Below are 16,283 nucleotides of genomic sequence, written 5' to 3'. Positions count from 1 at the left end.
TTAAATCGCTTTATGGCAAACAGATAAATGTTGAAAAGCTAGGACACTGAAGGTCCAATGAGACTTGGGGGAACCAGGTACATAGATACTTAAAGTATGAACAGGTAGAAAAAAAATTCAAAAATGTAAATGGAATGCTGGCATTTCTATCTGGATGAATAGAATTTTAAAAAGATAGAAGTTGTGCTACAGCTATACAAAACCCTATTTAGGCCATACCTGGAAGACCATGAGCAGTTCTGGACACCACATGATATGAAGGATGTATTGGTTCAGCGGGAGTGCAGAGCAATTTACCAGAATTATACCAGGATTCCAATGGTTAAAATATGAGGTGAGATTACAAGAGTTGTATTCCCTGGATTTTAGAAGAATAAGCAGTGATTGTGTCAAAGCTTTCAAGCTATTAATGAAAGGGCATATTTTAAAAATTAGGGTCAGACATTTCAAGAGTAAATTTAGGAAACAACTCTAACCAAAAAGTGTGGTAGAAGCTTTGAGCTCTCTTTAGAATCAGAAAATCCCTATGGTGCAGAAGGAGGTCATTTGGCCCATCGAATCTGCACCAAGCACAATCCTGCCCATGCTCTGTAACTCCATATATTTACCCAGCTAATCCCCTGACACTAGGGTCAATTTAGCATGGCCAATCAACCTAACCTGCACACCTTTGGAATCGGGGAGGAAACCCATGCAAACACATGTGCAAACTCCACACAGACAGTGACCCGAGGTCGAAATTGAACCTGGGTCCCTGGCGGTGTGAGGCAGCAGTGCTAACCACTGTGCCACGGTGCTGCCCTCTTTCATGAATGACAATTGATGCCAGGTAAATTGTTGATTTTTAATTGTTAAATTGTTAATATGAAATTAGGTCACAGAGCAGCCATCATCTCTCTGAATAGTAGAACAGGTTCATGGGACTAAATGGCATTCTCTTGTTCCTATGGATGATTCGATTCTTGATCATTTGTGTCCATCAAGCTTCAATTCCCATGAAGGATCATTGTTCTGTATACATTATTTAAAAATATCAAAAGCAAATTTATTGTGAAAGTTAAGGGCTGAAAGCTATATATCTCACACATTATTTAATAAATCTGTACATTTTTCTACAAAACTATTAGATCTAATTTATAGTTAGGTATAATCAACAATGAAGCATAATTTCCTCACTTTTGAATTAACTGAGGTAAAGGACAACATTTCATTGACCTTTTTGGTTACTTCTTTTACCTGCGCACTAGTTTTCAATTATTTGGGCACACATACATGTAGATTTATTTGCATCTCCACAGCTTTTAGTCTCTCTGACTATTCAGAATATAATTCAACTTGTCTTCCACAGACCCAAAGAGGATGATCTCACACTGCCCTTGTTTTCCCAGCGCGGATGGGGATACAACACAGTAGGATTTATGGACGAGCACAAGGATTTTGAAACTGAATGCAATTGGGGAGCAGGTAACCAGTGTAGGTCAGCTAGGATGGGATGGTCAGCAAATGTGACATATGTGGGACAGGTTATTAGCAGCATGTTAGAATAATTAGAGAATAGCAGATGGGAAATTAACAAGCCATGTGTTAACAGTAGCTGATTCTGAAAATACAGTCCAAAGATATTAACAGCAGAGCTAAGGGAAGAAATAAAAGGGGCAGAATTTTCTCGTCCCTGGCAGGCGGGGCCAGATCATGCAACAATCCTTCAACCTCAGGCGGGATTTTCTGGTCTCAAGGCAAACGTGGCCGGAAAATCCCTCCCATGTTTGCTGGAGCAGACGAGGAAGGAGCATCAGAGAGAAAGCTAAGACTTTACCTGTTAAAAACCAGTTTAAAATAAGTTGAAAGCACTTTGTTCTTTGTAGAACTGTTTAAAGCATTTACTTATTGTATTTACTGCTTTAAGAATTGTGAGGGAGTGATTATCAGGCAGTTGTGGCCCATCAGCTTTAAATCAGCGCCAAGTTTAAAAGGAGGCCTGGTGTAGATAGCGGGCAGCGGAGTGAGAGGGAAGCAGAGTGAGCTATTAGGGCTTAATATCAAAAAGGGCTTGGAGGAAAAAAGGCCAGGTGGAAAGAACAAGGAAAAAAAAAAATTTTTTTTTCAAAACTACTACAGCAAAAAACAAGGAAAAAATTTTTTTTCCCACAACAAACTATATTGAATAATGGAGGGGCATGTGATGTGCGGTTCCTGTATGATGTGGGAACTGGTGGACCCCAGGGTCCTTCCCAGTGGCCATGTCTGCAGTAAGTGCAGGTTGCTGGAGGAGCTCCAGCTCAAGGTGGATGAGCTGGCCTCTGAGCTACAGACACTGAGGCTCATCAGGGGGAGAGAGGGTGTCATTGTCAGTGGGGTGCAAGTGACATCCACCCCCGCTAGACTGGCTAAATCTAAGGGTCAGGAACAAAAGGGGGCTGCTGGGAGGAGGAAGGGGGGTGAGGAGCGGAGGCCTCAGCCTCTTAATCTGCATAACAGGTTTGAGGTTCTTGCTTCCAGTCTGGAAGAGGACGAGGCAGGTGAGGTTGGTGAGCAAACTGCACACGGTACAGTGATGCAGCAGGACATAGGCAAAGAGAAGGGGAAAAGGAACGTAGTAGTGATTGGAGATAGTGGGGTGAAGGGTATTGACACTGTCCTTTGTCACAATGACAAAGTGCACAGAAGGGTGTGTTGTCTGCCTGGTGCTCGGGTACAGGATGTCGCAGCTGGGCTGCAGAGGAATCTGGAGTGGGAGGGTGAGAACCCGGTTGTGGTGGTACATGTGGGTGCCAGCGACGTAGGCAAAGTGCGGACTGAGGATCTGGGGAGGGAGTATGAGAAGCTGGGAATGGAATTAAAAAGTAGAACCGACAAGGTGGTCTTCTCTGGGCTACTGCCTGAACCGAGTGCAGACGGGCGTAGGGTTGACAGGATAAAGGAAGTGAATGGGTGGCTCAGAGATTGGTGTGGGAGGAATGGGATCGAATTTATGGGGCATTGGCACCAGTATTGGGGTAGGTGGGACTTGTTCGGGCGGGATGGGGTTGGTCTGAATCGTGCTGGGACCAGAGTGCTGGCGAATCGAGTAAAGAGGACTGTAGACAGGGCTTTAAACTAATTAGGGGGGGGGAGGGTGCGAGGGTAGGTGATGTTAGGAGGTCTACAGTTAAGGATAGGGTACAGGTAAGGGAAGAGGCTGAGGATGTCCCAAGTGGTGGCGTTACGGCAAATAGGGTCCAGAAGAAGGCTGGGATGAAAGCGCTTTATCTGAATGCACGAAGCATTCGGAATAAAGTGGATGAGCTGGTGGCGCAGATCGACACAAATGGATACGATCTGGTGGCCATTACAGAGACGTGGCTGCAAGGTGACAGGGACTGGGAGATGAATGTACAGGGCTATCAAGTGTTTAGGAAGGATAGGCAGGAGGAAAGAGGGGGTGGCGTAGCTCTGCTGATTAAGGACAGCATCAAGGTGGTAGCAAGGGATGATATCGGAGCCAAAGAGCAGAAAGTGGAATCGTTGTGGGTGGAGATTAGGAACAGCAAAGGGAGGAAGACGCTGGTGGGTGTCGTCTATAGGCCCCCGAATAATGATCTGGAGGTGGGGCGGGCTGTTAACGCGCAAATAAGTGCGGCGTGCAGGAATGGGACGGCAGTAGTTATGGGGGATTTCAATCTGCATATTGATTGGTCGACCCATGTTGGACGAGGTGGGCTCGAGGAGGAGTTCTTGGAATGCTGCCGGGATAGTTTCCTGGAACAGTGTGTGTTGGAGCCGACGAGGGAGCGAGCTATCTTGGATCTGGTGCTATGTAATGAGGCGGGTAGAATTAGGGACCTTGAGGTGAAGGATCCTCTTGGAGAGAGTGATCATTGTATGGTGGAGTTTCTGTTGCAGATGGAGGAGGAGAAAGTGGGTTCCCGGACACGTGTCCTTTGTTTGAATAGAGGGGAGTATGGTAGGATGAGAGAAGAATTGGCGAATGTGGACTGGGGGAGCGCGTTGGAAGGTAGGTCTGCTGAGGAGCAGTGGAGGATCTTTAAGGAGATCTTTCTTGGTGCTCAGCAGAAATTTATTCCGATGGTTAAAAAGGACAGTAGGAAGAGAGGTAATAAGCCGTGGATAACGAAGGAGGTGAAGGAAAGTGTTAAATTAAAAGCGGAGGAATTTAGAGTAGCTAAGAGCAGTGGGCGAGAAGAGGATTGGGAAAGGTTTAAATGTCAACAAAGATTGACAAAAAAGTTGATAAAGGAGGGTAGAAGAAGCTATGAAGCTGGGCTAGCACTTAATATAAAAAAGGATAGCAAGAGTTTTTATAAATATATAAAAAGGAAGAGGCTGGCTAGGGTGAACGTTGGTCCCTTAGCGGATGAGAAAGGGGACCTAGTGGTAGGGGATGGGGATATGGCTAAGGTCTTGAATAACTTTTTTGTTTCTGTCTTCACGGAGGAGGACGTGAATAATTTGCCGGGTGTTAGCGATGGAAAGGTGGTAGGACTGGAGGGTCTTAATGACATTACTGTTACTAGAGAGGTGGTGCGCGACAGACTGGAGGGGCTGATTGTGGACAAGTCCCCAGGACCGGATGGAATGCATCCGAGGGTTCTGAAAGAAATGGCGGAGGTGATAGTGGATGCCTTGGTGGTTATTTTCCAGACGTCGCTGGATTCCGGGGAAGTGCCGGAGGATTGGAAAACGGCTAATGTTACGCCGTTGTTTAAGAAGGGTGCCAGGCAAAAGGCGGGGAATTACAGGCCGGTTAGTTTAACGTCTGTGGTAGGTAAAATGTTAGAATCCGTCATTAAGGAGGAAATTGCGAGGCATCTTGAAGGGAATTGGTTGATAGGGCAGACGCAACACGGTTTCATTAAAGGGAAGTCGTGTCTGACAAATTTACTGGAGTTCTATGAGGATGTGTCTAGGGCGGTGGATAGAGGAGAGCCGGTGGATGTGGTCTTTCTGGATTTTCAGAAGGCGTTTGATAAGGTACCTCACAAGAGGTTACTGCAGAAGGTCAGAGGACATGGAGTTGGGGGTAGGGTGTTAGCGTGGATAGAGGATTGGTTGTCAAATAGGAGGCAGAGAGTGGGGGTCAATGGGTGCTATTCGGATTGGCGGTTGGTGACTAGTGGGGTGCCCCAGGGGTCGGTGCTGGGGCCTCAGCTATTTACCATTTATATAGATGATCTGGAGGAGGGAACCGAGTGTAGGGTGTCGAAATTTGCTGATGACACCAAGATTGGGGGAAAGGCAAATTGTGTGGAGGGTGTGGAGAGTCTGCAGAAGGATCTAGATAGGCTGGGCGAATGGGCCAGGAAATGGCAAATGGAATTTAATGTTGGCAAGTGTGAGGTGGTCCACTTTGGTAGGAAGAATGGTAGGAAGGACTATTACTTACGTGGCGAAAAACTGCAGCAGGCGACGGTGCAGAGGGACCTCGGGGTCCTTGTGCATGAGTCGCAAAAACCCAGCCTGCAGGTGCAGCAGGTGGTCAGGAAGGCGAATGGGATGCTGGCCTTCATAGCGAGGGGGATTGAATATAAAAGTAGGGAGGTCTTGCTGCAGCTGTATAGGGCATTGGTGAGGCCGCAGCTGGAGTACTGTGTGCAGTTTTGGGCGCCGCACCTGCGCAAGGATATTTTGGCCTTGGAGGGAGTGCAGAGGAGGTTTACTAGGCTGATACCGGAGTTGAGGGGGTTGAGCTATGAGGAGAGGCTGAATAAACTAGGCTTGTACTCGTTAGAGTTTAGAAGAATGAGGGGAGATCTCATTGAGACGTATAAGATGATGAATGGGATGGATAGGATAGAGGTGGAAAGACTCTTCCCGCTCAAAAAAGACAGTAGGACTAGGGGGCACAGCCTCAAGATAAAGGGGGGGCGGTTCAGAACGGAGTTGAGGAGGAACTTCTTCACTCAAAGGGTGGTGAATCTCTGGAATTCTCTGCCCGTTGAAGTGGTGGAGGCTGCCTCGCTAAATATTTTTAAGAAGCGGGTTGATGGGTTTTTGATAAGAGAGGGGATTAAGGGTTATGGGGAGAGGGCGGGAAAGTGGAACTGAGCCACGACAGATCAGCCATGATCTTATTGAATGGCGGGGCAGGCTCGAAGGGCCAGATGGCCTACTCCTGCTCCTATTTCTTATGTTCTTATGTTCTAAAGTAGGTTAACAGGAGGCAGAATGGAAAGGAAGGTATGTATAAATGATGATTGACTTTCTTACATTCTTGTGTGACCTTGGATAAACTCACATGCTTAAAGAGTTGTTTTTCACTAGTTCTCATGCAGTGCATCATTTAAGTGGTTAACTTCATGTAGGAGCACAATGAATGCAGCTGAAACTCAGTTCAAAAATAATAAATTCTACCTTGCTACCAATGAGCAATAAATGCTGTTTGCCATGTTCTGGAGAGGAAGGGCAGAGGGAGCATTCAGTTCAGCAGAAAATAATAACAACATTGATTTAAATACTAAACTTTACACAGTCAACATTTGTTTTACCTCTTCCAACTATGATGCTGAAGCATCCTGTTCCAGCAAGCTAGCACAGACTCCCTCTGCTGGGCTCATTTCACCTTGAGCCACAACAGCTAAAATTCCACAACAGTTCCACAAAAGCTAAAGCGTGAGCTATTAACAATTAGGCCTCATTCTCAAATGTAATTGTGACTTGTAGAGTGATGTTTATTTGCTTCTTGAACATGACACTGCTTCGCACCTTACTGTCAATTTCTCCTCAGGGCAGCCCTTTTTAATTCTAATGAAATTCTAAGCTTAGGGGTTCTTGTGGTGGTAAATTTCCATTAGCTAGGCCAGGCTGTGTTTTAAGATTATAGTTTGGTCGTAAGTCATAAGAATTCTGGTTGACAATGGTCTAGGATTGTCAATGTGTGGTTGACTTATCAAATCCTACATTGTGTTGTTTTTCCTGCCTGTATGCAAAAGAAAAGTGCTGGTATGCACTTTTTTTAAATCAGGGATTATCTTATTTCTGTAAAAGACACAATTCTGTCCTTGCCAGGTTGAGCAGTTCAGGCTTTCTGAATTCTATTTATCCTAAAAAAAAACCCTTTCTAAATTCTTTAAGCTTTTTTTTAAATAGGAAAATATATTTTTATCCTTCTAAGCCTTCACTATGAACATATTTCTTTATGTTATTTCCTTTACAATACCACATCAAAATAAATAATCTAGTTTTACATAGACTTCTGAAACATGGTATAAGTCTGTCTTTCCAATATACAGTGATGTAGTGGTTATCTTATTAGTCGAGTAACCAAAATGATCCATAGATCACAAGCTTGCATCCCATCCTAGCAGCTTAAGAATTTGAATGCGGTGTTAAAAAAAATTTAAAAGCTGGCATCAGTATACATAACCATGAAGATTTCACATTTCACAGAAGGATATCTGCTGTCCTTACCCAATGTAGCCTTTGTGTGATTCCAATCCTATATCAACATGGTTACCTGTTAACTGCAGTGAATAACTTCGTCATTCAGGTACCTTATCAGAGAAACTGAGGATGAGGAATAATTGTCAGCTTTGCAGGCAGCACCCAGATACTTAGAATTAACTGAAGGAGTTCATGGAGTTTACCTGCAAGTTTTCTATGCAGCCATTTTGCTCTAAAATGCAATCACCCGAAATCACTGGCCTAAACCATTACAATACTCACCACTTTTCTCGGTCGCTCCTCGTAATCAATATTCATCTCGTCATGTTTTTTTAGTGCTGTTTCAATTGCATTTTTTAAGTCAATGGCACGTTTTAGGCGGGTGTCGCTAATACCAGCTTTGGTGAATGCCTAGAACAAATTTTTTAAAAATCGTTACTCCAAATGGTATCACAGGGAGCTTGATTCAGTAACACAGTCTGTAGAAGGGTTAGACCTGGTAAGTAAGAAGGTGCTACCATGAGCTGAAGTGGATTCAGCCTCAGTCATGCAGATATTCAGCTGGAAGAAGCTTTTGACAGGATATATAAGAATGTGGCAACAACATCCTGGTATGGATATGGCAACTGACACTAAAATATCAAAATTATTTGTCTATGTGTCTGCAAGGGCATCACAAATGTCTCTGATCTCAGCTGTCCAGCAACACTAATCATTGGACCCACCTCGTGGTTTTCACAGTCTTGGTTTACACCCCATTGTAATCCTCTGGGACATCCAATATCATGTTTTACAGGACAGCAAAGTCACGCATCGGAAATTTACCGTCCCTCCTGCCCGCCAAGGGAATTGTAGCAGGTGGGGATGGGCCATGCAAAGGTCTGTTAACCACTGGTGGGATTTTTCGACTTTGGGGTGAGTGCGTTTGGAAAATCAATAATGTCCTAGCACAAAGTTTGGACGTGGTTTCAGGCAAATATTACAAACATCAAAACGTTCCACAAAGCATCCCAATGGCTTGTTTAGCTCAAGCTTTGTTTTACCCAGTATTTCACTGCAATCCCTCAATATAGAGGCCATCATGATCTATGCGAGTATCAGATTTCCCTAGTCACCCAGCAGCCATCCTTCCACATGCCCCCTGCTACTGGAACAGAAGCAAGACACTGAACTGACAAAATAAAGACATCATTACATCTCCCAATATTTTGTGAACTCATGTTCAGGAAGCTGAGCTGTTGCAAATGTGCAAATCACAATCAAATCAAATCAAAATGTGCTACACATTAAAGGTCATTTATATTTGAGACACAAATGTCACAAGATGCAATTAGAAGGCCCAAAAATCTGGAGAATCAAGTGATATGGGAAAAATTTATTCTGGGATGCTGCCAAAGTGCATAGACTGATCTGCACAGGCAGAGATGTAACTGGTTTTATGTTTGTTTACAATTAATTGGTTAATCTCTATAGCTTTCTGAAATTGGTGTTTTGTACATAGGTTTAGAGCCACGGTTAGAACAGCTTAACATGGCCAGATACATCCTAAAAGATGGTCTGGTCACCTTTCTGGTACAGACTAATCAGGCTGGCATTCTTTGGTCTTCAGTTTCTAGTTGTCTGACTTTCTACATTTGTGTATGTTATATCAAATAGGAATCCTCACAGAGAAGGGCAGCGTTCAGGCTTCAGATACTACAGCCCTGAGTCCTCTTCAGCTCTGCAGAATGTAGGGGAGACTTCCTGGACAAAGTTGGATGACTTCCTGACTCATACTCCAATTTCCCAAATTTAAAATTCTCATCTATACGTTTAATTTGTCTTGCACCCTTTCTGAATTCCCCATTCCTCTGGCTCTTGGGTGGAATTTTACCATCCCGCTTGCCACGGGAACTGTAACGAGCAGGACAGGACCATGCAAAGGTCTGCTGACCTTGGGCAGGATTTTCCAGCCTTGGGGATGAGCACAGCCAGAAAATCCCACCCTTAACTTCTACATCTTGTCAACCATTCATTCCACCATTAATGACTGTGACTTCAGCGTCAAAGATCCCACATTCTGGAATACCCTCCCCCTCTCCACTTCAAAAGCCTCTTCAAAGCCCAGCGCTCTGAGCGACCCTTTGGTCACCCATCTGAGTTTTTCCTTATTTGGCATCCATTTATTCCTAATGCTTCTATGAAGTGCTTTGGCATGTTTTACTAAATGTTGTGTACATACAAATTGCAACTATTAACAAAACTCTTAGATTGAACTTTTTTTTAAACATAAAAAAAAAGCTTTTTCATTTAAATGCATGTAAATTTATATTGGAATGACATGTAACGCAAGGATGGCACCTATTCCATACCTAAATGGATAAAACAGGTAGAAGCACAGAGACTAACAAAATCTGCTGGCAGCAACTAACTTTCAGCAGCTAACCAAAAGGACAATATAAAAGTTGAAGTTCGAATCGGAAGGCCAAAGATGTTCTTAATTAACTCCTAAATAAACTTTAAAATTGAAATACCAAATATTACAGCTTCTGAACCAATGCTAAAGGACAAAATGATTGCAGAGCCTTATGGTAAACTTACTTTTTTTTAAGATGACGTTCTAGTGCCATAAACAAGTGCCAGAATTACAACGGGCACATTTTATTTCAAAGCTGGACGCAAGAGATCCTGAGACCGTTAAGGCCATTAATGATATGTCCACCTTTCTTCAATCTAATTTATATTTATCTACACCCTAGCTATGACTGTAACACTATATTCTGCACTCCCTCCTTTCCCTCTCTATGAGCGTTATGCTTTGTCTGTATAGCGTGCAAGAAATAATGCTTTTCACTGTATACTAATCCAAGTGACAACAATAAATGAAATCAATTATTTAGGGCCCTGTCTACCGAGGGTTGTTTTTAATTCCCGCTCACAAGCTTCTTTAGAAAAAAATACATTAACAACACTAAATCTTTTCATTCGTACCTGGATCCAGTATTGGATAGTTGGTAAATATTTATTAGTCAGTAGTCTTTGGAGGTCCTTTAAAGTGTTGATCACAGCACTATTGTCTTCATCCTCTTTGATCTTTAAGTCTGTTATCCAAACATGCAGAATATCATAGAATGGTTAAGTGTAGAAGGAGGCCATTTGGCCCATTGAGTTCATGCTGGTTCTCGGCAACAGCATATTAACTAGTCCTGCACACCCCACAGCCTTCCCTCCGTAACCCTGCAATTTTTTTTCCCAATCTAGTCCTCTTTTGAAGGATACAGTTGAATCTACCGCCACCAGACTCTCAGGCAGTGCATTGCAGATCCTAACCACTCATTCCACAAAAGGTTTTCCTCCTGTTCTAGCTGCTTTTTTTTATTTCCTTAAGTCCTTTTATCACCTCAAATTGGTATCCTCAGGATCGTAACCCCTTCACCAATGTGAACAGTTTAGCAACTCAGCCTAGGCCACTTAAGGGGGGGGGTGGGATTCTCCCATCCCACTGCGCTGCTCTTTTAGCACAGCAGGCCAGGAGACGCGAACACAGGCAGTTTTACACACTCCCTGCAATGCACCAAGTCTCCATGTATCTCCCAGTGCAGGATTTCCAGCACTTTCAGCTCCACTCCAGAAATTGGCACAAACATGCATAAATTATACCAATTGCGACCACCATCCCATTAGCGGGCCCGGGACTGAAATCTCCAGGTTCTCTAGCCTCCACCACCATCACCACACCCCCTAACTACACCCAGGAGTACTTCACTCCAGCAGGGTTTACTATAGCCACCCGGCCTGATCCTGCTGGAGTAAAAGGGCGGCCGCCAAGAGGGTCAGGCACTGGGGTGGAGGAGGGAGGGTTGCACCCTGGATATTGCCAGCTGGGGAACAGCTGGCACTGCCCAAGCAGTAAAGTGCCAATGCCCAGGGGGCACCTTGGCACTGCCCATCAGGCATGGGACAGTGCCTGATGAGGATGGGGCCTCTGAGGGAGGAGATCGGTGCAGGTGGAGGGTTCTACTGCGACTCTGCAGTCAGGATCGGTGGGGGAGAGAGGCCAGAAACTGTGGTGGTGGTGGTGATGGTGCGGGGGTGGTCGGGATTGCCAGTGGTGAGGGAGGGCACGTGAGATCAGGGTTACCAAGGGAGATCATGATGTGCCGGGACGGTTGGATAGGGTCAGGTCTCAGCCCAAGCATATTCGGGGGCCAATGATTGGGCCGCAAAGGGTGGGTTGCATGGCTGACAATTCGGGGGTCTTGGGGCTGGCCAATGATAGGAAGGCTGGCAGTGCGGGGTTACTGTGCATGCATCAATCTCGGCGCTGACCGATTAGTGCATGCGCAGTGGCCCACTCAGTGCTATGCTGCCGGTCACTCCAGCGAGAATAGACCCCGCCCTCTGGTTTCTGAAATGATTCACGCTGAGGCACTTTGCCATCCAGTGTGGGGGAGATTGATTTTGAAACTCCCACGGAAGAAAACAGCATGATTTACTCCGATTTTTACGCAAATTCGACACTTAGCATTTCTTTTAGAGAATTCCACCCACGGTTTTCAACACCTTCATCAAATCTCCTCACAACCTTCTTTTCTTTTAGAAGCACAGCCTCAACTTCTCCAATCGGAAGTCCCTCATCCCTGAAACCATTTTCGTGCTTCTTTAAGTGTAGTGCCCAGAATTGGACATGATGTTCAGTTTGAGGCTGAACTTGTGTTTTTTAAAGACTCATCATAATTTCCTTATTTTTGTTTGCTAGGCCTCTACTTATTTATAAAGCCTCGGATCCCATATGCCTTTTAACCCATTTCCAAAGTGCCCTACTACCTTCAATAATTTATACACCTGTACCCCAGGTTTCGCAGTTCCCGCATCCCATTTAGAGTTTGATCCTTTATTTTGTATCGCCCCTGCATTAAATTTAATCTGCCACGTTCATCAATTCCACTAGCATGTCTCCATCTTGCTGAGGTTTATTACTACCACTGACAATTTCCAGTGCTTCCAAATTTTGCACCACCCTCAAATTTAGAATTTTTGTTCAGTTCACTGAAGTCTTTAATGTATATTAAGAAAAAGGGTGCTTCCACTCCCAATCTCTTGGGAATCCAACTGTATACCCTCTTCCTGTCTGAAAAACAATCACTACTCTGTTTCCTGTCACTCCTGGAGCTCATCCCCGAGGGTCCCATATTACATTCTCCAGGATACCCGGTCTCAGACCATCCGCAGACTGCAGGATCCAGCCCAAGAGACCAGCAACCTAATGATTTATACAAAAATAAGCCTGTTACACTAACAGCCTGTCCTGTTTCCCCCCCTCCAAACCCCCATGCCAACACTGTAGTTAACCAACGCCTTTACTTCCTCAGAAGACTAAGGAAATATGGCATGTCTGCCTACAACTCTCACCAACTTTTACAGATGCACCATAGAAAGCATTCTTTCTGGTTGTATCGCAGCTTGGGATAGCTCCTGCGCTGCCCAAGACTGCAAGAAACTACAAAATGTCGTGAACGTAGCGCAATCCATCAGGCAAACCAGCCTCCCATCCATTGACTCCGTCTACACTTCCCGCTGCCTCGGCAAAGCAGCCATCATAATTAAGGCCCCCTCACATCCTGGAGATACTCTCCTCCACCTTCTTCCATCGGGAAAAAAATACAAAAGTCTGAGGTCATGTACCAACCGACTCAAAAACAGTTTCTTCCCTGCTGCCATCAGACTTTTGAATGGACCTACCTTGCATTAAGTTGATCTTTCTCTACATCCTAGCAATGACTGTAACACTACATTCTGCATTCTCTCATTTCCTTCTCTATGAACGGTATGCTTTGTCTATATAGTTTGCAAGAAACAATACTTTTTATCGTATACTAATACATGTGACAATAATAAATCAATTCAAATTACACTCATCAGAACAAAGGTGGCACAGTATTGGTCCAAATCAAAGCCCCTGGGACCATTTGATGTCCTTCCATATCAGCAATTCTAACATCTGGCCATAAGCAGACAAGTGTCTTGACCTTAACTCCCCTGTCTGCAAAGCTGTTTCAACTGTTCAATAACCCCTGTGCAAAGAAATATTTTTGTCTATACTCCTAAACTTGCCTTTCACTGCTGAGCCTTTGCCAAACTGCCCCAATGCCCAGGGGAAGTAATATTCTCTGTTTATTTTGCTTAGTCCATATTTTAAACGCCTTTACAAGGTCCCTGTGGAATCACCCTAATTTGTCAATAAAGACCTTTAAGATCATGTTTGATTGCTGATTTACAGCCACTATTTTTTGCATTTTTTCAGTTTCTGAAACCTGGAGAAATTTGGAAATAATTAACAGAGCACTCAAAGCAAAAGCAATAAAAATCAAGTTTTATTCTGAACAGCCACTAACTTGCCAGAAAACAAAATAATTTGCATGAATTACTGGAATATTTTTATGAATGGTATGCATTATAAAATATATTAACATGTAAACTGATAGCTTTTGCTATGATGAGTGCAATTTCAAGCACCAATGCTTGTGGAAAGGATGACTGACGCCAGCTGATCCATTCCTCAACACACGATAGTTTATTCTCACAAGGAACACCAGCTTGCCGATACCGTTCAGACAGTAAGAGCCAAGGAAAATAGGCCCTGGACTGGCTTTCGCTTCACACTATAGGCTCCCCTCCAAACCTTGCCACTTGTGGCACAGTGGTTAGCATTCATGCCTCATAGCGCCAGGGACCCAGGTTCGATTCCTGGCTTGGGTCACTGTCCGTGCGGAGTCTGCACATTCTCCCCACGTCTGCGTGGGTTTCCTCCGGGTGCTCTGGTTTTCTCCCACAGTCCTAAAAAGCTGCCGGTTAGGAGCACTGGCCATGCTAAATTCTCCCTCAGTGTACCCGAACAGGTGCTGGAGTGTGGCGACTGGGGGATTTTCACAGTAACTTCATTGCAGTGTTAATGTAAGCCTGCTTGTGACACTGATAAATAAAGTTAACCCTTATGTTATGCAGAACATTGTGACAAGATGCTTCTAGAATCCATCAACGAAATGCAATCACCTGTAGGCAACTGGATTTTTTTCTTTGAGCTGGTATATTCGTTAATGATATGTTCCATTGGTTGAAATCTGCATCGCAATGTCTAAAATGTTCACGGAATCACAAAATCCTGAAGTGCAGAAGGAGGCCATTCGGCCCATCAAGTCTGCACTGACCACAATTCCACCCAGGCCCTACCCCCATAACCCTATGCATTTCCCCTAGCTAGTCCCCCTGACACTAAGGGGAAATTTAACATGGCCAATCCACCTAACCTATACATCTTTGGACGGTGGAAGGAAACCGGAGCACCCAGAGGAAACCCATGCAGACAAGGAGAGAATGTGCAAACTCCACATAGTCAGTGACCAAAGCTGGGAATCGAACCCAGACCCCTGGAGCTGTGAGGCAGCAGTGTTAACCAATGTGCCACCACGCCACCCATTTAAGAATCCTTAAACGCTACTGAAGTGTGGACACCTGAAACAATGGCAAGTTAATAAACCCAAGGTGAGTAACAAAGAGTGATCTGTACATACCTGTATCAATTTCCAAGTCGAGAGAATATTTGTGCGAAAGACCATGACTTCGTAAAAACACTTCATCGCTGTGCTCGAGCTCTTCATTATCATTGTCCTCACTTTGATCCAAGCCATCTGATTTCCATCTGTCAGGAACTGTGTTCACCAAAGGCAGTGGCATGTAGTCCTTACTGCAACATGGTTGCTCATCATCAAACAAATCCGTGGAGCATTTGTGGTTATCTTCCTGCCCACTGATTGTACAGCTTGCACCGTTTGTTTGGTCAGTTGCTTGTTGTGTGTGCCGAGAGTCACTGTCGCTGAAGGTGAACTCAGAAAAATCGGGTAGCAGCAGTCTGAAGCAAGACTCCAGCTCTACCAAGGAGCTTTGGATTTCCTCTGACATCTCTGTTGTGAAAACATTTTTAAAAATGGAAGATTAAAAAACAAGTCAGCAAGAGCTCTGAGAAAGACACTCAATCAATGAAAAAACTACAAATGTTACAGTGAGAAAACCCTCCAGTGGTTTGCAATAATTAGCTGACCATCACAACTATATCAATGCCGATATCACCTTTTAGAACTCATTATTATTTTTAAAAAACTAATTGACATCCTGTGGCAAATGGAGGACAATGGATTATTCTGGTGCAAGAAGAAATAAAGATTTGTAAGTATGGATTACCTTTCAAATCTTCAGCGACCCTCCCATACAAAGAAAATAAAAGCAAGAGTACGCCATTCGGCCCCTCGAGCCTGCTCCACCATTCATTTTGATTATGGCTGATCATCAAATTCAATATCCTGATCCCATCTTCCCTCCAAATCCTTTGATCCCCTCAGCCCCAAGAGCTGTATCTAATTTATTTTTGAAATCACACAATGTTTGGGTCTCAACTACATTCTGTGACAGTGAATTCCACACATTCACCACTCTCTGGGTGAAGAAATTACTCCTTACCTCAGTTCTAAAAGGTTTATCCTTATCCTCAAACTAAGACCCCTAGTTCTGGACTCCCCCATTATCGGAACCATTCTTTCTGATTGTGGATTGGTACGGTTCTTGTTTATCAGTAGGCTTGGGTTGATGTAAACCTTCTACAGGAGCTTTCTTGTTACAATTTCCCTCCATGTGAGGGGGTGGGATGTTGCTCAGGACTTGGAGCCAAGGGAATTGATTTGATCAGAGGGTACCTGAGATGATGTGCATTGTTGTGGTGAGCTGGGTATCTACAAGACTGGTGTGGGATGGGTTGTACCAAACAGGTACACAGTACTCCGTAGTTGAGTAGCAATGGCAAGAGCTGAGGTCCTCAAGGTTTGAGCATCTGCACCCCATGAGTTTCTCCAATGATGACAAGCTGAGTAAAT

General features: G+C 44.3%; 1 protein-coding gene across 2 annotated transcripts in view; it reads right to left on the bottom strand.

Moving 5' to 3' along the window:
• uvssa (UV-stimulated scaffold protein A) overlaps nucleotides 1-16,283 on the bottom strand; it is a 104,004-nt gene that overhangs the window by 68,979 nt on the left and 18,742 nt on the right. For both annotated transcript variants that reach the window (XM_080200372.1, XM_080200463.1), the window contains exons 5-7: nucleotides 14,931-15,320; nucleotides 10,351-10,460; nucleotides 7,663-7,791 (exon numbers count right to left, since the gene is read on the bottom strand). In XM_080200372.1, the coding sequence (XP_080056498.1) occupies nucleotides 7,663-7,791; nucleotides 10,351-10,460; nucleotides 14,931-15,320 (629 nt within the window). The remainder of the gene's footprint in view (nucleotides 1-7,662; nucleotides 7,792-10,350; nucleotides 10,461-14,930; nucleotides 15,321-16,283) is intronic.

Source organism: Carcharhinus amblyrhynchos, chromosome 1 (genome assembly GCF_965287045.1).
Source record: "Carcharhinus amblyrhynchos chromosome 1, sCarAmb.v2.hapA, whole genome shotgun sequence".
In the NCBI taxonomy this organism is placed as follows: domain Eukaryota; kingdom Metazoa; phylum Chordata; class Chondrichthyes; order Carcharhiniformes; family Carcharhinidae; genus Carcharhinus; species Carcharhinus amblyrhynchos.
The sequence above is the reverse complement of the archived record's forward strand: the minus strand, read 5'-3'. Positions and strand labels throughout refer to the sequence as shown.